We start from the raw sequence: 24,765 nt of genomic DNA, 5'->3' as shown, positions 1-24,765 counted from the left end.
TGGATAACTTAGTGATAATATTATAATGATTGGTTTTGATAGCCCTTCTACAATACAATACAATACATACTTAATTGACCGCTCCCCATAGGGGCTTTTCAGGGCCAATGAAACACAACGAAACGACAGAACAGAACAACAACAACTGTTAAGAATCCCAACTGGTCGGAGGCGAACCAGTTCGCTATTTACAAGTGCGGCTGGGAAGTTGAACCAGGGACTACCAGGATCAAATTCAACGAGTGGTCAGAGCGGGTCTTGAACCCGGGATCTCCGGATCTCAAGGCAAGCGCCCTAACCACTGGGCCACACTGCCTCTCTGTTGGCCATTGATTTACAGCTGTATCCAGTGGATAGTGTTATCCTCCTATTATTAAGTAATAATATTAAGGTCAGAATTTATCATGTGTAACAAACCTGGAGACATAACATTTTTTCCTTGAACCTCCTTGGGATCCAATGCAGAAACTCCTTGCCAATCAAAAAAATTATCAAGTTTTGTTACAAAATTTGGTTTTTCAGGTTTTGCAGATGAAGATGCAATGTTTTCTTCAGTAGTAACATTCATCTGAAATTCATCTAATGACATCACAATGGGTTTCTCTTTCTTCCTTTTTTCCTTGGTGTTTTCCTGGCTCATTTCCACTGATGATGTATCATGTACTGATTCCTGCATGAAAACCATACGTGCATTTTATTACACTAACTAAAGACAAATCTTTATTATCATTATTATCATTATCAAAATAATGAATTTAATATCTACAATGTGGTAAGCTCAATGACCACCACAAAAAAAGTCAACCAATTTCAACTCAAGCATAATTCAGCTAGTTTGTAAAAGGAATGAATGAACTAAAATGATGAAAAGGTTGGTTAAATGTGAACAAACATTTATTAATGCTTTGGTGCGCAATAAAAGACAATACACACAACTTGGGCGTAAACGAGGGGCAGGGAATGTACTGGCAAGGCGCGGATAATACCCACCGCCGGTATGGACCACCGGATGAGGGGCCTCGGCAACTAGCCGAGGGGGTGCCTCATGCCTGTATTGCAAGGCGGGCATAGTTGCTGGCATAATGTCCTGGGGCTAAGTTAACCCAGTCCAGCAGAGTAACAATATGCCCCCTCCCTAACGGGGCTTCAGCACAGGGCTGAAGGGGTGCCGCAGGCAGCAATTCCCCGCCCACAACGCCGAGATAAACGAGGAGTGCCCTGTGCGAAGCCCATTAAGTGGTTTTGCTCCCAATTTGACAGGGAGAAAAAATGACCCCATCTCCACGGAGTTGCAATGGCGAAAAGCAAACATTGCCTGCCCCAAAGGTGAAAGTAGAGAACCGACGAGTGGAGATAGGGGTCGAAAGTACGACATGAGCATAAAAAAAAAAAAAAAACAAACAAAGCCAATGGGCATCGCATAGAGACTGGAGGGGATAGGACCCTCACACAAAACAATTAACTGGAGGGGATAGGACCCTCGCACAAAAAATTTGACTGGAGGGGATAGGACCCTCGCTCTAAACAATTGACTGGAGGGGATAGGACCCTCGCACAAAACATTCGACTGGAGGGGATAGGACCCTCGCACAACACATTTGACTGGAGGGGATAGAACCCTCGCACAAAACATTTGACTGGAGGGGATAGGACCCTCGCACAAAACATTTGACTGGAGGGGATATGACCCCCGCACTAAACGTTAGACTGGAGGGGATAGGACCCTCACACAAAACATTTAGCTGGAGGGGATAGGACCCTCGCACAACACATTTGGCTGGAGGGGATAGGACCCTCGTGCAAAACATTTCCGTCAAAATAGTCATTAGCAATGGTACTACATGAACTTGAGAGGGCAGAAAGCCCAAGGAAAGAGAATGTCACAGAAAGCCCTCAAGTGCCGAATGGGCCTTTTTTCTTTTTTGTTTTAAAGGAGAAACATGGCATTAAGCTTAGGATAGTGCTTTCACCCATGTGATGGCTGGCATGTGGCTGAAAAGAGGATGAAAGGCAATCGTATCGAGGAGAAATGAGGGTGAGGGGGAAAGCAAACGCACACAGGAGGCTTCCAGGGGAATGCCAACATGATTGCTGTACCCATAGGTGAAAACACTATAGGTTCAGGACGATACAGGAAAATATGAATAAAGTTATCCAAGGAACTGTCATAGATCATTACTGATTGTTAGAAAAATCCAAGTTTCAATGAGATACTCAAGTGCTCTCAAGGATTCCAGGGGGTTGTTAGCAGGAGGAGCAAGAGGCAAATGACTGAGGAACCTGACATATTGTTTCCTTTCAAGTCCTGATGTAAGCTTGGTATGTGTTAGGATTCCAGCGACCCAGAATTTGAAGAGCCAGTTGAAAATGCCAGTGGTTCTGCCGGTTGTAGCAGCACCAATACTAAAGCTGCGAGAGGCAGAGGAGGAGCTGTCATTGTCACAGAGGTTTAAGAGAAACCATAAATTGTTGGTGTGTGAAGTCTGGGTGAGATATGGTCCACAGGAGAAGCTGAAGAGTAGCTGGCCAGGGTCTTGAGTTGCAGTTTTGAGCATATAATCTTGCAGGGCAGAGGATGCATAAAGGTCTGAGTTTGACCTTGCAAAAGTGAGCCTGGCTGTCTCCCAGAAAGGGTCAGTTTTGGACTTTTAAATTGCAGTGTCAAATAAAGTAGGGTGAAGGATGTTGGGATGGAAAGAAATGTCTGTTCTAGCAAGGTGGGACTGAGGGTCGAAATTGCCGTTGCAGGTAAATTCGCTGCTTCTTAAGAAGCCAAAAAAGGAAAGGGTAAATGTAGCCCATAACATAAAGGAGTCAACATTTGGTAGACTTAAAAGGTTGTAACTTAGTATACTTAGATGCTATGGAGAACTGATGAGCTGATCAGGTGGCAAGCCTTCTTGCATTCCCATGGGAGAGCTTGATCCCCCTCAAACTTTGTGAAGGACTTGCATAGCCAGAATGTCCAGGAGACAGCCAGACTCAATGTGAAGGTTGTCAAGTGCTGCCAGATAAACATAATCGTGCCGTAGGAGCCTGTATAGCACAGATGAGTAACAAAAGGGATCAGGGTGAACTTGTGAGCAGGTCGAACAGGGAGGGGGGGGGGCATACGGAAAGCTGATTAAAAGTGAAGGGGCACTCCGTAGGCCAACGGGAAGGGCTGTGTAAAGGTAGTAGTGGTCTTTCCGGGCCATTCCCTGGAGCTCCCTCAGGGGTGAATGGGGATTATTCTGGAGGCAGGTTACGGGGTCTGAAATTGCGCCTTCCTGGTTGCTAATGCAACTAAAAAATTGAGTACTGGCGACCAGAATTTCACAACTGGTCGCCATTGTTAAGGTCAGATCTGTTTGCCAAGAGATGTCTTACTTTTTATCCTGAGACTGTTTTGAAATAGAAATGAAGGAGTTTTTCCGTTAACAGCTTCCATAACGTCACAAGCTGTTGTTTCTCATAAAATATGTATTGCAGGGGGAAAAAACAACTCAGTAAAGAGATTCAGGGACTGGTGTGAGGAATGTACCACTATGGCGGCTTGTGTTCGACAGGGTGTGACTAGTGTTTCTGTAGCTGAAATTTTCGACAAACTAGGGGGCAGATAGATTTCATTATTACATGTACATTCGAGGTCGGATACATTTTCTCTCCCAAATGTGCGCTTTTGAAAGTGAAAAGATAATGCTTGACACATACACAAGACCATGCGGTCGTTGCTTTCTGGTATCCATAAAACAGGTCAAAATGCACAAGTTAATTTCGACCCTGGGTTAGATGTCTGTTTTTGAGGCGAAGGTGTGTGGCTGTTTTGCTACGAAAGTCAAACATCGTAGGAAGGCCATGCCAAGCCCGCAACTTCCTTTGGGTAATCGAATGGTCGCTTGATAGGGGAACATCTCTACCGCCCTTTGGGGAAAAGAAGTGAGAAGTGCAGAACCAGGGGTGGATCCAGAGTAGTTCAAGTGACTTGCAGAAATCACTCAAATTTCTTCCAAACCTTATTTTTTAGCCCATTATTGCAGTTCGCGAAATCAACTATCCTTGTTTTAATCTTTTTGAGAAATATGACAAGAAAATCGCTCCCAAAATTGATCGACAGATAAACAGCTTACTTCAACAACAAATCAAAAGAAATAGCGAAATTCTGAAATCCCTGTTCAAGACAATAATTTTTTGCAAAAGAAACAACAAAGCCCTCAGAGGTCCACGAGATGATGATCCACAAAATGCCAGTCTTTCTGGAAACTTTCAGGCACTATTAGAATTTCAAATTGACAGCGGCGACCAAACACTGCAACATCACTTGAAAACCGCACCCAGAAATGCGACATATTTCTAAAACCCGTCAAAACGAGATGATTACAACTGTGGGTGCTATCATAGTGAATAATTTGTCGCAGGAAATCAGGGAGAGCAAATATTTTTCTATTATGTCTGACGAAGCAGCTGACGTATCAAACAAAGAAAATCTTTCAGTGGTGATAAGATTTCTTGATTCGAACGAAACAGTCAGAGAAGGATTTGTGGGATTCTACCTTTGTGAGGATGGAACGACAGGAGCAGCTTTCAAAGATTTAATAATTGGTGCTGTAGCTGATTTAGGACTATCTATAGATGACTGTCGAGGCCAATGTTATGATGGTGCGGGAAAATGGCATTCGGAGAGCACCAAATTTCAAATTTTCTTGGGGGAGCATGCCCTGGATCCACCCCTGAGAAAACCATACAGAAAATGCCGACAAGGATCGAGCTGGGCTTACTTTTTCCGAGAGGAGGGGGGAACGCTTTGTGGTTTACCGATAAAGGAAATGGAAAGCCCAGGAAGGTCGTTATCTGAAAGGCGCGGGTTTTCTGGCAGCACCGCGACAAACTCAACATACTCACCCTTTAATGTTGCGCGTTTAACTTTGGTTGGAACATGTGCTGATAACGGCGACTGTCCTTGAAAAATGGGGAACGAATGTTGTTGCTGGCACTAGGATGGTTGAGAAGGCCGGCGATGAAGTCGAAGTCGTCGGTGAGTAGCAAATGGCGGGAGTTTGTCGAGGTTGCACAGATTGAGGCGGAGGCTATTGAGGTTGGAGCAGGAACTGATTTGGCAGTAGATTCCTCGATTTTTGTCCACGATGATGGAAATAAGAGTGGCTAACGAGGTTGGGGACGTGTCTGTGTGTGAAGCTCTTCTTGCTTGGACGCCATCTTGGAATAAAATTTGACCGTTTTGACCGCTGTTTCAAGCAGCGCATCGTAAGGGATGGTGACAATTGCTGGTGGGTCTATATAGGATGAAACTTCCTCAGCAGAGGCACTTGAAGTAAAAAGGGGTTCACGGTGGAGCGTGAACGTTTCTCTGCTGGTCAGATGGACGCTTGGTGTACGCGAGCTACAAGATGGTGCGGAAGGATCAACGGTGTGAAGCTGTTCAATAAATTGTTCCCGAGTTCCAGTAATAAATAAAAGGTTTGAGGTAGCAGGGGGCGTAAAAAAAAAAAACGCGTTTGTGAGGTCAGCAAATTCCCCAGCAAAGATTAAATTGCTCAACGGAAAAAACAGAACTAGTTGAGCTTTGGAAATGTCAAACTGAGAAGGCTCGCATGGCGGGATGAATGAAATAGCCAAATAAGGTAGTCACGTGATGGGAAGTCACGCTCTCCTCCCAGGCGCTGCCCAGTATTTGCTTACCAGCATTAACATCTATTTTATTCTAAAATATCATTTTTAAAATAATGACTATTTCGTCGAAGTCACAGCCCCCAATCCTCTGTTGGTAAAATGTTGACCGGTTGACAGGACGATACAGCAAAATATGCATAAAGTTATCTCAGCAATTGTCACAGATCATTACTGCTTGTTAGAAAAACGTAAGAGATATTCAAGTGTTCTCAAGGATTCCAGGGGATTTGGTAACAGGAGGAACAAGAAGCCGATCACTGAGGGACTTGACATATTGTTTCCTTGGGAGTCCTGAATATGTAAGCTTGCTATGCGTTAGATTTCCAGCGACCCAGAATTAATTTGACGAGCCAGTTGAGAATGCCAGTGGCTCTGGCGGTTGTAGCGGCACCGATACTAAAGCTGTGAGAGGCACAGGAGGAGCTGTCAATGTCACAGAGGTTTAAGAGAGTTCATAAGTTGTTGGTATGTAAAGTCCGGGTGAGATTTAGTCCACAGGAGAAGCTGAAGAGTGGTTGCCAGGGTCTTGAGTTGCAGTTTGGAGCATATAATCTTGCAAAGGAGTGGATGCACACAGGTCTGAGTTTGACCTTGCAATAGTGAGCCTGGCTGTCTCCCAGAAAGGGGTCAAATGAAGTAGGGTGAAGGATGTTGGGATGGAAAGAGATGTCTGTTCTGGCAAGATGGGACTCAGGGTCGAAATTGCCACTGCAGGTAAATTCACTGCTTCTTAAGAAGCCAAAGCATGCGAGGCTAAATGCAGCCCATAACATAAAAGGTTACCGGTAACATTCGAAGACTAAAAGGATTGTAACTTAGTATAGATGCTATAGAGAACCGATGAGGTGATCAGGTAGCGAGCCTTCTTGCAGTCCCATGGGAGAACTTGATCCCCCTCAAAGTTTTGTGAAGGACTGGCATTGCAGAAAGGTCCAGGGGACCGCCAAACTCAATGTGAAGGTTGTAGAGTTCTGCCAGATAAACTTAATCGTGCCATAAGAGACTGTATTGGACAGATGAGTCACCAAAGGGATCAGGGTGGACTCGTGGGCAGGTAGGAAGGGGGTGTTGGGGAGAAATGGAGGGGGAGGGGGTGAAAACAGACTGACCCCACTCCACCAGTTGAGAAAAAGTTGCCACATGACAAAATCTTCCCAAACTCTATGTTAAGGAAAATAACCTACCCTGGTTTGGAGACATTGTGGGTTAGGTTGGTTATGCATTGCATAAAGGAGGCGTATGGGTGGGGGAACCATGCAAGCGACCTGTAAGGACCCAATGAGGGACTGAAGGTCGTGCAGAAAACCGGCCTTTTTTGAAGACCATCTGGAAAGGACAGTACGGGTTCTCATAAACTGATGCTCAGGGAGCCTAGCCTGCATTTGACAGAGTAAAGCCTAATTCCCATAAACTCCAGGACTTGGGTGGGGCGGAAGTTTTTCTCGTGGCAAGGGGAATATTCAACTCGGTGAAGTCAAGGGGGGGAGGGGGGGTAAGAATCTAATGCATGGCTGTTGCACAGAGGGAGGAGGGGGGTGATTGAACGATGAAGACATCGTCCAGAATGTGCAGAGGCCCCCACCAAAAGCCGGCAACCGTCAAACCTCGCCAGCTACTCATTAAGTTATCGCCACCTACTTTTTCTAGAAGCTTGAATCACACCACTCTCGCCAATTCACTTTGATCCACTTCAATTTATTTAAATTCAATAAAATGATTAGAATATCAAGAAATGCCCCACTGTATGTTCTACTCTCTTTTGGGCGTTGGATATCTTTTAATTTTATGAATCGGTACGTAGGTATTGGAGGGTAAAGTATTCAATGGGTATAAAGGCGTTTAAGCTTTCAGAGGACCCTTAGGATAGGATAGGTGAAAAAACAGTATGCCATTTTCCATTGTTCCTCTTTGGGACAGGATCACGGGGGTAAATCTGAAAGTTGGGATTGGAAGGGCTCGACAATGAGACCAAGCTGGACCTCGTAGAGGAGGTTGGCCTCTATGATTTGAGGTTGACGGTTCGCAGAAGGAAGGTTAGGGGCGTATCTAGAGAGACAGGGGGGCCTTAAAAGCTCACCCTGAAGTCATTGGTCAAGGCTCCACAAGGGTAAGGAAAAATAATAATAAAATTTAAATAAATAAATAAATAAATATCTGGTAGGGGTTGCATTTAAGGAGGTCACGCAACAAAGAAACGTTTACAGGAGTTTCGTTTTTTGGGACTGCAAGAAACTAGTAGTTTGGCGATTTTTATCACTATGGCTTCTAGTTTTTGAAAAGGATTTGTCGTGGTGGTATGATGGGGGAGGGGTGCTCTCCATTTCAGGTCTTACAGCAGTGAAAAGGGGCATGGGTCTTTGCTGCACTGAATTCCCCAGTTGAAGGTGAAGCACACTCCTCGTGAAGGGGGGTGGGGGGGGCGGGGGGGCTAAGGGCAGAGAGGGAGCAGCGGTAAGTGGTATGATCCCCACTCCCACAGATTGTACAGGAGGATTCAGCTTGCCCAGTAAATCTCATTGCAAAGAGTAGAGGGTCCTGCTCTCCCCAGTTAACGGCGAGGTTTGTGGCTGTCTTCCTATGAAAGTGAATATCATAGGAAGGCCATGCCAAACCTGCAACTTCTCTTGATAGGAGAGCATCTCTACTGCCCTTTGGAAAAAGAAGCGAGAAGGACAGTACAATATACAGCAAATTCCAAAAAGAACCGAGCTGGGCTTACTTTTTCTGAGAGGAGGGGAGAACGCTTTGTGGTTTACCGATAAAGGACATGGAAACCCCGGGAAGGTCATTGTCTGAAAGGCACGAGTTTTCTGCCAGCACTGATTCAAACTCAACATACTCGCCCTTTAATATTGCGAGTTTAACTTTGGTTGGAACATGTGCTGATAACGGAGACTGTCCTTGAGAGATGGGGAAGGAATGTTATTGCTGGCGCTAGGTTGGTTGAGAAGGCTGGTGACGAAGTAGAAGTCGTCGGTGAGTAGCAAGTGGCGTGGTGTTTGTTGAGGTTGCACAGATTGAGGTGGAGGCTGTTGCGGTTGGGGCAGGAATTGAGATGACTGTAGATTCTTTGGTTTTTGTTCACGATGGTGGAAATAAGAGTGGCTAACATGGTTGGGGACGTGTCTGTGTTTGAAGCTCTTCTTGCTTGGACGCCATCTTAGAAGAAAAATTGACCGTTGTTGACCGCTGTTTCAAGAGCGTCGTCAGAGATGCTGACAGTTGCTGAGTGGATCTATATGGGATGAAACTTCCTCAGCAGAAGCACTTGAATCCGGGTTGGATGGACGCTTCGTGTCCACAAGCTACAAGATGGTGCGGAAGGATCTAAGGTGTGAAGGAGTTCAATCAATTGTTCCCGAGTTCCAATAATAGGTAAGTTGTCAGGGGGTGTAAAACCTCATTTGTGAGGCCAGCAAATTCCCCAGCAAAGATTAAATTGCTGAACAGCAAAAACAGAACAAGTTGAGCTTTGGAAACGTCAAACCGAGAAGGCTGGCATGGCGGGATGAATGAAAGAGCCAAATAAGGTAGTCACATGATGAGAAGTCACAGTATTCTACCAGGCGCTGCCCAGTATTTGCTTACCAGCATTAACATCTATTTTATTCTAAAATATCATTAAAAGAGAGAACAATTAGAGAAAGCTACGGTATACATGTACAAACAATACATTGTAGAACGATTATACAAACGGTCAAATAACTAGTGCAAAAGTATACAGTCTATGTATTAACTAAAATAAGTAAATAACATCTAAAATCAAATCAATACAAAATGCAAATATGAAAAGCCAAAGTATTAAGGGAACGTGTCTGAATTTCGCTCGGAAACGGATCCGATTAATTTCCAATGGTTCGGAATCAGTACAGATTTATTGTCCCTTTTTGCAGTTTTTGATGTTGATAACTCTGTTACCGATTCAATCGGAGCCAAACGACCTTGTAAACGTGTCACCAAACCACATGAATCACATGAAAAAAAACCAATTACCTCCTATATGGTTTGTATTTTATATCTTCATGCTTCTAACAATTATTATTATTCCAGCAACTCTTAATACAAGTGTGAACAAAATGAAAAAAAAAACAATAATAATCCTTTTACTGAAAACAACATATTAAACTAAATAGTATACCTGTTGCTGAAGAATCTTCTGTTGCTGGACTTGTTTACTTGCTTCAAGAGCCATCTATAACAATTATTGTAGAGTCATAATATCAAGGTAACAGTAGTAAATAAACAACTTACATTAAAATTAAGGTTTATTTTATATCTTCATGCTTCTAACAATAATAATAATTATTCCAGCAACTCTTCATACAAGACAGTGGGAATAAAGCGAAAAAAAAAAAAACAATAATAATCCTTTTATTGAAAACAACAAATTAAACTAAATAATAGACCTGTTGCTGAAGTATCGTCTGTCGCTGCTCTTGTTTACTTGCTTCAAGGGCCATCTATAACAATTATTGTACAATCATAATATCAAGGTAATAGTTACTGTAGTAATGGTAAAAAAGATAAACAACTTACATTAAATCAACTTCAAAGCAAAATTTGTTATTGACAAATGCAACAAAAACAGTTTCACTAATACGTTGTATGTAATGATATCGTCACCTTGAGATCTCTTTGAAATTGACCGAGAACAAACTAGAAAGCAAAGAAATGTACTATGATCATAAAAATATTACTTGAGTTTTTGTTGACAACAAGCAGAACAAAATTATTACATTGAACTATCTCCCCTCATTTACATTTGATTGCAAAATAATGTTGATGAACACTGACATGGATTGCTTATTAGGACACAATAAATAGCTCTGCATGGAAACTTTTAAGTCTTAAAATACGTAGAATAAAGTCTTTAAATTTTACACTTGCATTAATTATTACAATCGAGAGAGAATTGGAGAGTAGTCTACATTGTCAGTATGAGTATCCTGGAGCTGGTCATTGGTTTGAATCCCAAACATTTTTTTAATGAAAGTTAATTAGTCTCTGTTCCTTATGTTTGTGTGCTAACTACAAGTTATGAGCAAACATTGACTCCAGTTGGCGTTAATGGGGGAACACTGCCTTGCGTTTGGTTAGCCTGTGCAACCTCTGGTGATTGTGTGGCAAAGGAACCTCATTTATCTCCCCAGCACTATGAGCTGAATGCAAAACAGCACGTGCTGGATCGGACAAGAGTATCGGCTAACAGGCGATATTCAAAAGGCAACACAGCCAACAAGCTTGGGGAAGTCGCTGTGCAGACTTAACTGCACCACACAGGATTATATTGTCCCGAGTTTATTGACAGACAACAAGGCACAACCCCGACTCCAAAGGGAGGGAAAGAAGGAGAGAAAAACCCAATCGTAAACCACACAAATATATCGAGCGCTAACTGCACTGAACAACAGAACATAAGTGATCTCTAAATATTTTTCATATGCTTTTATAGCAAGACAAATGTCTGCTGGCATAGCCAGTTGGAGAGAACATTTTGTCACATGTCAACTCTTAGCCATGAATAGACCTTTGAAAAAAGCGCCAATTCTGTGGATCGTACTAGTCTGCTAGCGACAACAAAGCTGTGAAGTTCACAGAAAGAATACAATAAATCCTTAGTGTTTGCTGACCTTAGCAACCAGACAGCACAAATGCTAAATTGAAAACATAGCCACCATGAATGGGTTACAGATAATGTCACGATCCATTAACTACATTTTACTTGTGTGACTCACAGTAAAAATATACTATTTATTATATAGATACTGATGAAATACCAGGATTTCTCCCTACACCAAAAAATCACATCTTCACCGCATGCAGTGAACATATCATTTTTATCTTTCACATGTGAGAATGTAGGTGTCGTCATGGTAACGAACATGATTAGCCAATAAAACGTGAGCTTCCTCTTCATTGTAAGATACTTTTGTGCTTTAATGCAATTCTTCTCTACTACATTAACATTTTTTACTGCAAAAATTTTGCATTATCATGATTTGTTTTTCATAACTTCCATATCTTGTTTCGTGTTACACGACATGCATGTTTTAGCGGTTGGTGACCACTTTTTCATCATATTGAAAAAGAGTAAAACAAGTTGTATCTAGACATTTCATCAATATCTATATCATAAACAGAACATAACATGGCTGCTTAGGGATACAAAATTTTACCTTCTCATGCTGAAAGTATCTCTCACTCGTTTGCTTCACTCACTTGTATCCTGGCGTGGCCATGTAATATCCTCTATTTATTGTCTAGGTAACATTATTATTATAACTTGTTCTTACATAACTTGTACTCATAAATACCTCCTCATCCTTTTGCATCCATTCATTCCATCCATCATCTTGTCCTGTTCTTTGCTTCTCATCATCTGTTTCATTTCTGCTATTCTTTGAGAGTAAGGAAATCATTGGATCAATAATGATATTTACCTTCCAAAGATCAATAATAGATAAACTAACATAAGACTCATTACAAAATGTGCCATAAATACTAACAGAAAGGAAAACAAAAAAAGAAATTAAAAGAAAGAAAACCCAATACATTAACTATGTACATTTCAATTCTCCTAACAACAAAGAATATATTAATGAAGATGTTGCAACACTGAACAACGAAAAGTTGAAGAGCATTACCCACCTAGCCTTGCCCATATTTGTTAATAAGGGAGTCGTTCTTCACCTCCACGAGAACTACGACTCCCCTAACATGACTGTGCCAGGGAGGCTAGTACCTACCTAAAGTGGCAAAGCTAATCAAGTTGGGTGGGACCAAATGATATGAATCACAATGAAGCAAAGCTTTAAAGTGCCCCTAACCCCAAAATGTTTTTTTCGCTAAAATGAATCTTTGCACTTGTTCGAAACGCATTGCGGCAATTTTTTCCTTTTTCTAACAAATTCTGCCATTTTATAGGCTTCGAAAGTTGCGAAAATCCAAGCATCTTTTGTTCACGACCGAGTCAGAAGGGGAGTGGGTCTATTCCTGATGTGACGTCACAAACTGATTTACATTGCATTAACTCTTTGTAAACATGCATGCAAAGTAGATTGTGACGTCACATCAGGAATAGGCCCATTCCCCTTCTGACTCGGTCGTGAACTTAAGATGCTTGGATTTTCGCAACTTTCGAAGCCTATAAAATGGCAGAATTTGTTAGAAAAAGGAAAAAATTGCCGCAATGCGTTCCGAACAGGTGCAAAGATTCATTTTATCGAAAAAAACATTTTGGGGTTAGGGGCACTTTAACTCAAGTTTTATGGTAACTTAGGGTACATCTCCACTAAAAAGAAGCTAACTGCAGTCATGCCTTAATTCATGAAAGAATTGAGCAAATTGCCTGACTGATGATCTTTAGGTTTCGCACTAACCGGTAGATTTAAGTTCACACTGATTGGACGAATAATGAACAAAGGTACTTATGAAGTGACAATGTGGGACCATCTAAATTAAGAGTTTTTTTCTCAGGGAGGTTCAAAACTAAAAGAAAACTCTAGTGACTGCAGAGGGATACCGATTACATATCATAAAACAAATTAATGTCACTGTTCCTTGGTATCAACATAATTAGCTTTTAAACGCATAGTGCAAGGCACAACAGAACGAGACAACAGAGGTATTGGCGTTGTTTGAGGGGAAGACTGCCTTACAGCTGGTTAGCCTATGCGACTTCCGAATTGTGTGACAAAACAACCTCACTTATCTCCCCAGCACTACAAGCTGAGTGGTAAACAGCATGTGCTGGATCAGACAAGAGTATTGGCTAGCCAGCAATGTACTAAGGCAAACAAGCCAACACGCTTGGGGGAAGTCGCTGCACAGCCTTAACTGCACCATGCAGGAGTGACCCAATTTTAATAAAGGCAAAGCGATATATCCAACCCATCTCCAAAGGGAGGAAGGAGAAAAACTTTCACAAATTACCAACAGCCATTTGGTTTATTATAGAAGACAAACTGCCAAGTGAACCTTGGATGGCCAACTGAGGCTCTTATAGCTAGACTCTGTCTATTAAAGTAGCCAGTTGTACATGTACAGGTTCTACTAAGTAGCAGGTAGACATTACACATGCTCTTTAGCAGTAATGAATGAGGCCTTAACAGATTTGGCCAATGAAGGTGTACATTATAATCTGAGATCTAGGAATGAAGTCTTTATACACCAAATGCATAAATGGTGGCCAAAAAAATATTCTATTGCTTATGTGCTACATGTAATTAGACTCACTAGCCTCGCTCTTAAGCAACATTTCATTGGTATTTTGTACATGCAAACGAAGCTAGTGAGTCTAATTAGCACATAAACAAAATAATATTTTTTTGGCCGCCATTTATGCATTTGGTCTATGTCCTCATTTTTTTACAACAAGACCACTGATTTTATGACCTTGAACGACCGACTACAACGAACATTGAGATAACTATCGTGACATGAATAGCCCTTTTAGTATGGTCACATTTTATTAACCATATTTTACTGATGGGGCAGTAAATGTGGCTAAATGTAATTTAGGCTAAGTTAAAATCAAGCCAATGCTGGTCAGCGGTGGTCTGGGAATCAGGCACATTGAGGTGACATACGGGGTTTCTCGATTCGCACGTGCTGGTCGTTTCTGCTATGTGAGGTGCTGTTTGTTTCAAGCAGCAAGCGTTCAGTTGTTCCGCTTTTTTCGTCTTTCCGTCGTCCTCGCCGTTATGACCGCCCGGCAAACCAACAACAGCTTAGCAGCGGCTCTCTCTTCTCTCAGTGCTCCATCAGCGCCGGTCTCCAGTACGAACACAAGCGGTACGTCTTCAATTGTGTCTTCGCAGTCCAGCGAGTCTGTTGTTGTTTCCTCGCCACTGGTGAGCGTTCCGGCTTCGGCAAATCCACTTCCGACGGCCTCAACTGCTGTTCTTTCACCTGATCTGGTGTCTCTCATTAATCAGGCTGTTCAGTCGGCTGTTCAGGCTTCGCAAAGGCAACCAGGACCAGCGATTGCGGATCCCGTCTCCTGTCCTGGCGCCAGTTCGTCATCTGCATCGTTGGGCGGTTTAGCTTCGACGTTTTTCGCCGCTGGAACGGGCTTTCCGCCTTCCCTTTCAAGCTCGTCGACCTCAGGTAGGCTTTCTCCTCTTGTCGTACCTACTTTTGTATCTACTTTTAACGCTCCGGTCCCGGCAATCGTCTCGTCTTCGGGGCAGGCTTTAAGTGGCGTTTCTGCTCATTTGCCGCCATCCATTGCACCGCTGTCTATTGTGAACTCGTTGGCGGATCAGCCGTTCGTCGTGGGCCCGGACTACTCTCCCGTTCCTGCCAAGCTCGTTACGCAAATCCGTGGCGGAAAATTCGTCGACTTGTCGGAACTTTTGGCGGCGAATTTGGTCAGCTCAGAGACCGAGCCGATGGGCGTTTGGTTTTATCAGCTCCCCCGAAGAAACCTCGTCGGCGTATCGAGGATATCACCACTTGGACGGAAGCCTTCACGGTGTACTCGCTTGTCCTAACGTCGTTTTACCTCATCGTTGGAAAGATTTAACGTTGTACAAGTTATTAATCTTGCGGATTTCTCGCCAGTTTAGCGGACGGGTTTGGCTTGCTTACGATAAAGCTTTTCGCGAACACGCTGCGGCGACTCGGTTGGCCGATTGGTCGACCATGAACGCACAGCTCTTCACTTTTCACGCCGGTGGTGCTTCTCCTCGCAGCCCCAACCTCGGCACGTCGCCGGATTCCTCTGAACCAGTGGGTTCCAGCTCTTCGAGGATCCCTTGTATGTCCTGGAACAAGGGAAGGTGCACCGCCCCTTATACGATTTGCCGCTATTATCATCGTTGCAGCACGTGTGGCGGCGCCCATCGTTCTGTATCATGCAGTTCTAGACCAGAACGTAAGCAGGAGAGTTCTGTCAGGCGCAGATCTCGGTCTCCGGCATTTAGTGCCTCAGCTGGCCAAAAAGCACGGCGTCAGTAACGATTGGCTCCAAGAAGTTTTCCCCTTCTCAGAACTTTGGAACATGTTGCGCGTACTTCGTTCATTATGTAGTTAGTCATTATGTAGTTAGTCGATTGCTCAGTTAGTAGTTATGTAGTTAGTCGATTGCTCAGTTAGTAGTTATGTAGTTAGTCGATTGCTCAGTTTGCTCAGTTAGTCGATTGTTCAGTTTTATTAGAATTTTTCACGGTTTTCTTTGCTTGCCCCTGTTGTGCTCTGGGCTTGTTGAATTAAACTTTTCTCACTGTTGCTGTATTGCTGCCCTTACTTCAGGAGGGGGGTGGGGTAGGGTCGTTAGCGGGGAATTACCATCTCTCATTCTGTTTCCTTCCAGTCTCCAACCCCTTGCCCCCGGTGTCCGTAGTTAGCCCTCTAAAGCCTGAAGTGTTCGCTGCCAAGTTGTCCCAACATCCGGACCAACATCTTGTCGCCTTTGTCTTGGACGGCCTCAGGAATGGCTTTCGCCTGGGATTTCAGCATTCCAAGAAATTAAAATCAGCTAAGTCAAACAAGGCCTCTGCTAATCAACACTCCGAGGTCATTGACCGCTACTTGGCTAACAAGGTCTCCCTTGGGAGGGTTGCAGGACCTTTTTCCTCCCCACCTTTCCCTCATTTGCACGTTAGCAGCTTTGGAGTTATCCCTAAAAAGGGTCAACCAGGCAAGTGGAGGCTCATAGTGGACCTGTCATCCCCTGGTGGGCTAAGTGTTAATGATGGCATTGACCCTGACGAGTTTACCATGCAATACATCACGGTTGATCAGATCATTCGTATGATCTCAAGCTATGGCTTAGGTGCCCTGATTGCTAAATTCGATGTTGAGGCAGCCTACCGCAACATAGCTGTCCATCCATCTGATCGATATCTCTTGGGTATGAGATGGCGGAAGCACTATTATGTTGATTTAGCGTTACCATTTGGCCTCCGCTCTGCTCCTTATATTTTCAATTCTGTGGCGGACATGGTGGAGTGGATTCTCCTACATACACACAATGTTTCTGCACTGTTACATTATTTAGACGATTTTATTACTGCAGGACCGCCGGATACTAACCAATGTGCTGAGAACTTAGCCACTTCCATAGCTGTTTGCCGTTCCTTAGGACTTCCACTCCACCCGGATAAGTGCATTGGCCCGTCCACGCGTTTAGTTGTTTTGGGCATTGAGTTAGACTCAGTGGCTCAGGTGGCCTGCCTCCCCTCAGACAAGCTCCTTGCTTTACAGGTGCTGCTGCAGTCGTGGCGGAATCGTCGCTGGTGTACTCGGCGCGAACTGGAGTCCCTCATTGGCCACTTAAATCATGCCGCCAAGGTCGTGTGGCCCGGTCGTACCTTCCTGCGTCGTATGATCAATCTGCTCCAGTGTTTTCGTAAACGGGACCATCCAATCCGCCTGAATTCTGAATTTCACCTGGATCTTCAGTGGTGGCTTCAGTTTTTGTCCTCTTGGCATGGCGTCTATTTTTGGTTGTTTCCCGGCATGTCGGCCACCCCTGACCTCGAAGTTACATCGGACGCATCCGGTTCCCTTGGCTTTGGTGCTTACTTCAATGGGGAGTGGTTCAGCGGCGCATGGGTTTCTTCTCAAGCCTCTCACTCTATCGCCTATAAAGAGTTGTTCCCGATTATCATTGCCGCTCATGTTTGGGGGCCCCACTTCGCCAGGCGCCATGTTCTGTTTCGCACCGACAATGAGGCCGTGGTTTATATCCTCAACTCTAGAACATCCAGGATTCCCGTGTTAATGCGCTTGCTTCGCCATCTTCTCGCCTCAGCGGCTCGTTTCAATTTCTCCTTTGCCTCTCAGCATGTTCCGGGGGTTCATAATTGCATTGCTGACGCTTTGTCCCGCTTTCATTGGCAGGAGTTCCGGAGGTTAGCACCCCAGGCTCAGTCGCTTCCAGTGTCCATTCCACCTCATCTCCTGGAAGAATTGATTGGCTCTCATTAGAGCGGCAGTGCCAGTTCCTGTTAGCCCATGGTTTGGCTGACTCCACCTGGAGATCTTACGCATCTGGCCAGAGGAAATTTGTCAACTTCTGTGCGCATTTGGGCAAGTTGCATCCCAGTGGCTCCCCGTGCCCCACCGATGAATGGACATTGTGCCTCTTTGCCACTTTTCTGGCGGGATCGGTTTAGCACTCTTCGATCAAAGTTTACCTTTCAGCAGTTCGTGCCCTGCATATCGAAGAAGGCTTCCCAGACCCTCTGGTGAACTGTCTACGTTTGCAGCGGGTTCTTCGTGGGATCAAACGGACCCAAGGTTCCCCTGAGGCTCAGCGCCTTCCTATTACGGATCACATTTTGATGATCATCTTTAGGTCTTTGGATTTATCAATTTTCGACCACTGCATGTTTTGGGCCGCCTGCAACCTAGCATATTTCGGCTTCCTCCGATCTGCTGAATTTACTGTTCCTAATTTGGCTAGTTTCACCCCAGCACTCCACTTAAGTGTCGGTGACATTTCGGTAGACTCTGACGCCAATCCTTCCTGCCTGCGCGTGCGGATTAAAGCCTCCAAGACTGACCCTTTTCGGAAAGGCTGCTTTGTCCACATTGGCCGGGGACGCTTTCCTCTGTGCGCCCTTCAAGCTGTTTTGGCCTATTTGGCTGTGAGAGGGAACTCGGGTGGCCCTCTCTTTCTTTTCCAGGATGGTCGGCCCCTAACTCGCGCTGTCCTCACTGCTCGTCTCAGAGAAATCCTTGCTGGAGCGGGTGTGTCGGGCAATTTCTCCAGTCACAGTTTTCGCATTGGTGCGGCCACGGTGGCAGCTCGCAACGGCATCCCCGATCACCTTATTCAGGCCTTGGGTCGTTGGTGTAGTTCAGCTTACCAGTCGTACATTCGCACTCCATCCGAGTCATTGGCTTCCCTCTCTTCTCATCTCGCGTCTGGCTCAGTTGGCTCGTGACCCAGGTATACGTGGGAATTCATGCGGATCACAGGAAATCATGCGGATTGCAGGAAATCAAGCGGACCAGTCCTCTTCTGTTTTTTAGGGTCGCTTGTGGCTCGCTTGCGCCTGCCTGCGGTGTCTGGCCAGGACTCCTTTAATCAATCGGGAAGTCCTTGGCAATTTCCTGGTTCAGTTCCTACCTCAGGCAGAACCTTCTTCATGCCTCGCGGCCGGAGGAGCTGTGGCGGACCTTGCTTTAGTGCCTCCTTTTCACCTTGCCTCGGTTAGCAGACCTCTCAGTCTTATTTCATGATCAGCTTCACGGTACTCGGGTAAGTGTTGTCCAGTGTCGTGTCTTGAGCTGGGAGTGGGTGCTTGTGTGAGTTTGGGTGGTGGCGCAGGTTCCACGTCATCCCTGTTCGCGGCCCCTTCGCCTTCCAAGCACCCTTGGGGTGGTCTTTGGGTGGTGGCCGCTCGCAGAGTTGCCGTGGAGGCCTGTGTGCTCTGCTCATGGCCTGTGGCTCAAGCCTCGTTGCTCGCCCCGGAATTGCCGCCCACTTTGGCAGGCACCATCTCCAAGCTCGTCCATTGGCGATGAGTTTAAATGTGGCTAAATGTAATTTAGGCTAAGTTAAAATCAAGCCAATGCTGGTCAGCGGTGGTCTGGGAATCAGGCGCATTGAGGTGACATACGGGGTTTCTCGATTCGCACGTGCTGGTCGTTTCTGCTGTGTGAGGTGCTGTTTGTTTCAAGCAGCAAGCATTCAGTTGTTCCGCTTTTTTCCCCTTCCCTTCCCTCCCTCATTGGTGGATTCGGTAAGTATAGGGTTGGTAAGTATCTCCACTGACTTGGTCAATGTGACGGTGCCTGGTGGGTGGTGGCCGCTCGCAGAGTTGCCGTGGAGGCCTGTGTGCTCTGCTCATGGCCTGTGGCTCAAGCCTCGTTGCTCGCCCCGGAATTGCCGCCCACTTTGGCAGGCACCATCTCCAAGCTCGTCCATTGGCGATGAGTTTAAAATCTCATTAAAATGAAAAGAACAAAGTCTCTGAAACCTCAAAGAATAGCTATAAACAGTGTATTTCCCCATTTTCGACTAAATTATAGCAACCACGAGTAGTTTGCATAAACATAAGAAGAGCAATGAGGTTTATGTAAGCACAAGAGTACATCATTTTTGTATGCACATTTAAAGTGTGATTTGTATCTCCAATTTTTAATGGCTAAACCAGACATCAGCATGTAAATGTAATTAGTATCACCCAACTAGTGGACTAATGCAAATCCTGCATTTTGACTGGCTACGCTACTAGAGGACTATTAGTAATAGTCCTCGAGTAGTGAAAAGCATAACGCTTTCTTTTGTTTAATTCCCACTTAAATATTTCTTTAATTGAGGCCCTGACAGGGTAAATTCCGACAAGCGACCTGGCCCAAAAAGTAGGGACAGCACATAAAATGAAATTCCAACAAAAGACATCCTGTCTTAGCAAAATTCCGACAGTGATGTCAAGGGCCTCTTAACTTGCATTTGCTAACTTTATTATTGCCTTTTCTGTCCGACTAGTTGGGTTATACTAAAACAATTAGACCCTTCGCCCTCAAGGGCCACGGGTTCGTCTCATGGGCTATTGACCCGTAAATACGGGTCTAATTGTTAATTAGGCACTGCTGACAGTCACTATTAGTCCATTAGTGCTCTCACCCACCCCACCCGACCCATGAATAAAATAATGGAATCAATGATATACCACAAAGGACAGACCATAACATCATGAAAGGCTTGTGAAACGGAACCATCAGTTTTTCGCCCTTACCCCAGAAGTATAGAGAGTCTAACCATTTGCAGATGTCCTTACAAAGGGCAGCATTTGCTCTTTCGGCATTTCCTGCCTTGACCCCACGACCTCCCAGATGACAGGCTAATGCACGTGTTCATCCAAGCCAAACTGTCGTTGGTCTGCAATCCATTGTCTCACAAAAAAATCGAAGGGAGTCTGTGGTGTCTCACTTCGTGTGATACAAAGTTTACTTCAAGGGGTTTATACATAAACTGTGTATCCCTAGGCCTCGCTTCAAACATCTCTGGGCTAGATTGCAGAATACCCGGCCCACTAATTTACATGTCATTGAATAACAATAAACTTTATTGTTTTCTGACTCGTTCTTACAATAGACCCTAACAATTGGGCCGGGTATTCTGCAATTGCTCCCATCACTTTAATCATAATATATCCTTCGATAATCAAAAGCATGAAAATTTTCCATCCCATTTGTCATTACCTTTTCATTCTTAGCCTTATTTTTCTTCTTTTTACGTTTCTTTTTCGTTTTCGTTACATTGTTTGCGTCAGCACTTTCGGAGTTTCCCGCCTCGTCACCTACTCCAGATTTTTCCTCATCTTCGTCGTCGTCGCTGACCTCTAAGACAGCAAAACGGCATTTCGTTGCAAGGGCTGCCAGCGAGGCCATCCCTTAGAGGATAATTTTTGACATTTATGTAGTTAAGGCAGAGAGCAAAATGGTGTAAAACATAACATAAAATGACCTCACAGAACTGAAGCATGAAGCGACAAGGCGACCTCAAACTTGGCGACCTCAACATGGTATGAACGAGAAGGACTGGGTGGTAGATCAGTGTGATCAAGATGGCGGCTATGTTCGTTCCTCGGTCAGTGAAACGAAAGGAGGCCACTCAATCTGTTTCCTTGAAAAAATCAGGGTTTATCTGTACAAAGAATGTACAAAATAAAAAAGCAGAGTTGACTGATGAACGAGCTTCTGCTTGCGGTGAAAGTGTTCAGGAAACAAGCGTAATAAACACAGCGATTTCAACATCATCTTTATCATGCGCTTTGGATGAGCGATATTTAAGCTTAAATGAAGAGGAAAGTGACAACGAAGAGGTAGTATCTTACAGCAAAAATCAGAGATGGCCAACAACTGGAGAGCCAGTGTGTGTTGTTTGTGGACGGTACGGAGCTTACATTGTGGATCAAACAGACATGGACGTTTGTAGCTTGGAATGCAAAGCAAGACACCTGAAGGATCTTACAAGAAAGAAAGCCGACGAGCTGTTAAATGGAATATCCCTGAGCCCTAATCAATCAAGTGAATGTATTGCAAATGTTAAAGCCACAACGAGATCCTCAGAATCAAAAAATAACTGTATCCAAAGTTCAATGGTCTCAACAGATGATGGAAAATATATTTTTCTCTATAAAGAACATCTTTTCATCACAGGGTTGTCATTGAATCAAGTTGACGACATTCGATTTAATCTAAACATAAAAGTAAAAGGAGATACAGTTAGTAAACCAATTCTTGAATTTCAGCATTGCCAATTCACTACAACAATAAATGAAAACCTATCCCATTTCGGCTATGCAACACCAACTCCAGTTCAGATGCAAGTGATTCCTGTTGCTTTAAGTTTACGTGATGTGCTGGCTTGTGCACAGACTGGTTCAGGAAAGACAGCTGCTTTTCTTTTGCCCATGATTCAAATCATTTATTCTGAGATTGGTAGGTTGGATTTCATGCAGCTGGTCTGCATACATAATGTCCCTCTTCATCCAGGGCTAAGTTCCTTAATTAACCCTTTGATACCCAAACCGGCCCAAACCGGCCATACCTAGTATGGGCAGGGTTAGGGATATTTTCAATTCCCTTTACAGCATTTCCCTTTACTTGCTGCCGGTCAGTGTCTGTGCAATATGGACACACACCAAGCATCTTTAGGTTTTATTCAGCTTTCCGGGTCAACTTTTGCGCTGAGTTACATAATAATAAACTAAGTGTTAACCTTGCTTTGAACAACACATCCCTGGGTGTGCCAACAGGAGATCGACTTTCCAAGTTAAGATGAGATAGCAAGCTAGCGGCTTGGTGGAAGGTGAAAGGACTGAAAAATCAGAGTCCAGGCTGGATTTGAACCCTTCGAACTCCATAACACACCCTTTGGAGCTGGGCCATTTATTTAGGTCGTGAATGGACAATGTGTCCCTCTTTGAATCTTACCTAGGATTCACCAAGCAACTGGTTTCCCACCCTTCCCATTGAGACTTCATACCTAAAACATCTATAGTTGCATTTGATAACATAATTATGATAGTTGTAAAGAAGTACATGTACTGAGTATCAAAGCAGTATTGGTGCTGAGGTACTGAGGGCATGAACACCAAGAGGAAGGTGTTTTTTTTAAATCACAAAGTAGGTTGAAACTTCTCCTCTCCCTAAGTGCAATTTTGTAAACCAACAAGTACTTGCTGTTGTATACTTTCCTCAGGGGTTGCTATTGACATAAATTTTGTCTCATAATTTAAACTGCTACTAAATTATATCCAAAATGTTGTTCTTTGAGCTAGTGAAGTTTGAATGTCTTTTCAAATTGTTTCTAAAACTTATCGAATTGAATTTTAGGTCAATTTTCATTGACCCATTCACACCTCAAATACCTTAGGACCCCCCCCCCCCCCCCCATTGATGAGTAAAATAGTCTGGCATTAGAGTAAAATCTATGAAGTGTCACTCTCAGGGGTCAATGGGTAAACTCAATAATCTTAATTTTCAGCATCATTTATATATAGCATATATTTACATATAGATATTACAGTAATATCATTTAAGTATGCCCAAAAGAATCAAAAAATTAACCACAACTTTAAAAATCATTATTTCTGACTGGGAAAATAACGTAAGACAAAGTAGTGTTGTAACCTTCACTTTAAGCCCCAATTTCTTTGCATTAATGTCATCAGTACCCAAGATGTACTTGCGGGCATTTGGAGGCAAATATCATATGTCCATTTATTCCATGCCAACCTGGTGTTGACAAATAGAAGTTATCTGGTAATGCAAACTAAAGTAACTAATGCAGGATTTTATATTTCTTTTCTAGACTGGGAGGTACAGAATAAGAGATCATTTAATACAAATAATCCAAGAGGCCTGATTATGGCTCCAACAAGGGAACTCTGCATGCAGATTGAAAAACAAGCCAAGGAACTGATGAACGGTCTGCCAAACATGAAAACAGCATTACTTGTTGGTGGTCTTCCTCTTCCTCCACAACTTTATCGGCTTAAATCAGGAGTACAGATTATTGTTGCAACTCCAGGACGGTTGCAAGAGATTGTGGCACAGGCTGGTGTTGATCTGTCCGCTATCAAATTTTTCATTTTGGATGAAGTTGATGTCATGCTGCAGATGGGATTTCAATGCCAAGTAATTTTATTATTAGTTTATCTGAAGGGACTCAGTTTATTCTTGTTGCTTCAGTTATGCACTGGCCAGAAAGTCCATATTGCAAAAATAATTGTGCCCAAAGTCTTGAGTTCATGTAGCCATGGTCCATACTCAAGACACGGGGCACGGCGTTTTCCAATATGGACCAACTCAAGCTGGTGAATAACTAATATACTCAGTTTTCACAACTTAAACACAAGACATCTTGCTTGATTCTAAATAAATTGATAGTTTCAATGCAACATTGAATTCTGCCTTTCTCACTTTAATTTAAAAATAGCAAAATTTATGCTAATCAGGTAGTGAGAATACTTTTTTCAAAGTACTTAGAACTTAATACAAATGAATGCAAAAGAGTGATCATTGATTCCTCCTGGGTTCTTAGGCAAGATACAAAATATAAAAATTCCACCTGCACCAAAAACCAACCAGGTGCCATGACTATGTGAATTATGCCACTGCTGCTCAAAGAAAAAATAATAACGTATATTTTTTCCCAAGGCGGCATGGTATCAAATCCTGCAATCTGATTGATTTTTCATGCTGTCCGGATTTTTGTATCTCTGCCGACAGGCACAGTTACGTAATGCTCTGAGAGTTTTATCCTTGGCCGTAAATTTCCATTTGTTGACTTAAAATCTGTTTACATACAAAACTTATTTTCAAAACAGATTTTTATTACAATACGATACAATTCAGTACTTTAGTTAAAGAGGGTAACACATTAACCTTAAAACAGTTTTCTAACATGTGGCCCTCGATTAGGCAAGAGGCTTGAAAGCAGAATTAAAATAAAAATATTTTTCTTTGAAGTATTCAGTTTGTAAATCACTTACTTGATGTATTGTAGAGCGCCTTAGAACATTAATTTTTATAATTTTGGTGCTATATAAATTATTATTATTATTATTATTATTATTATTATTATTATTATTATTATTATTATTATTATTATTATGGATCCGGGTT

The 24,765-nt window shown here is 43.5% G+C and overlaps 2 protein-coding genes and 1 pseudogene across 2 annotated transcripts in view; 2 read left to right on the top strand and 1 right to left on the bottom strand.

Moving 5' to 3' along the window:
- Window positions 1–21,157, bottom strand: part of LOC137992719 (G kinase-anchoring protein 1-like) — a 38,380-nt gene extending 17,223 nt beyond the window's left edge. Inside the window, exons 1-6 of the mRNA XM_068838202.1 lie at window positions 20,833–21,157; window positions 11,985–12,068; window positions 10,294–10,326; window positions 10,077–10,130; window positions 9,809–9,862; window positions 418–670 (exon numbers count right to left, since the gene is read on the bottom strand). Coding sequence (XP_068694303.1) covers window positions 418–670; window positions 9,809–9,862; window positions 10,077–10,130; window positions 10,294–10,326; window positions 11,985–12,068; window positions 20,833–21,021 — 667 coding nt within the window. The 5' untranslated portion in view covers window positions 21,022–21,157. The remainder of the gene's footprint in view (window positions 1–417; window positions 671–9,808; window positions 9,863–10,076; window positions 10,131–10,293; window positions 10,327–11,984; window positions 12,069–20,832) is intronic.
- On the top strand, window positions 16,024–18,637 carry LOC137992717 (uncharacterized; annotated as a pseudogene).
- A 16-nt stretch (window positions 21,158–21,173) lies between the features above and the next one.
- LOC137992716 (probable ATP-dependent RNA helicase DDX59) overlaps window positions 21,174–24,765 on the top strand; it is a 12,311-nt gene continuing 8,719 nt past the window's right edge. Inside the window, exons 1-2 of the mRNA XM_068838199.1 lie at window positions 21,174–22,074; window positions 23,450–23,775. Coding sequence (XP_068694300.1) covers window positions 21,198–22,074; window positions 23,450–23,775 — 1,203 coding nt within the window. The 5' untranslated portion in view covers window positions 21,174–21,197. The remainder of the gene's footprint in view (window positions 22,075–23,449; window positions 23,776–24,765) is intronic.

This window comes from Montipora foliosa, chromosome 2, assembly GCF_036669935.1.
Source record: "Montipora foliosa isolate CH-2021 chromosome 2, ASM3666993v2, whole genome shotgun sequence".
In the NCBI taxonomy this organism is placed as follows: Eukaryota; Metazoa; Cnidaria; class Anthozoa; order Scleractinia; family Acroporidae; genus Montipora; species Montipora foliosa.
Note: the sequence above shows the minus strand (reverse complement) of the source record. Positions and strands in the feature narration are given on the sequence as shown.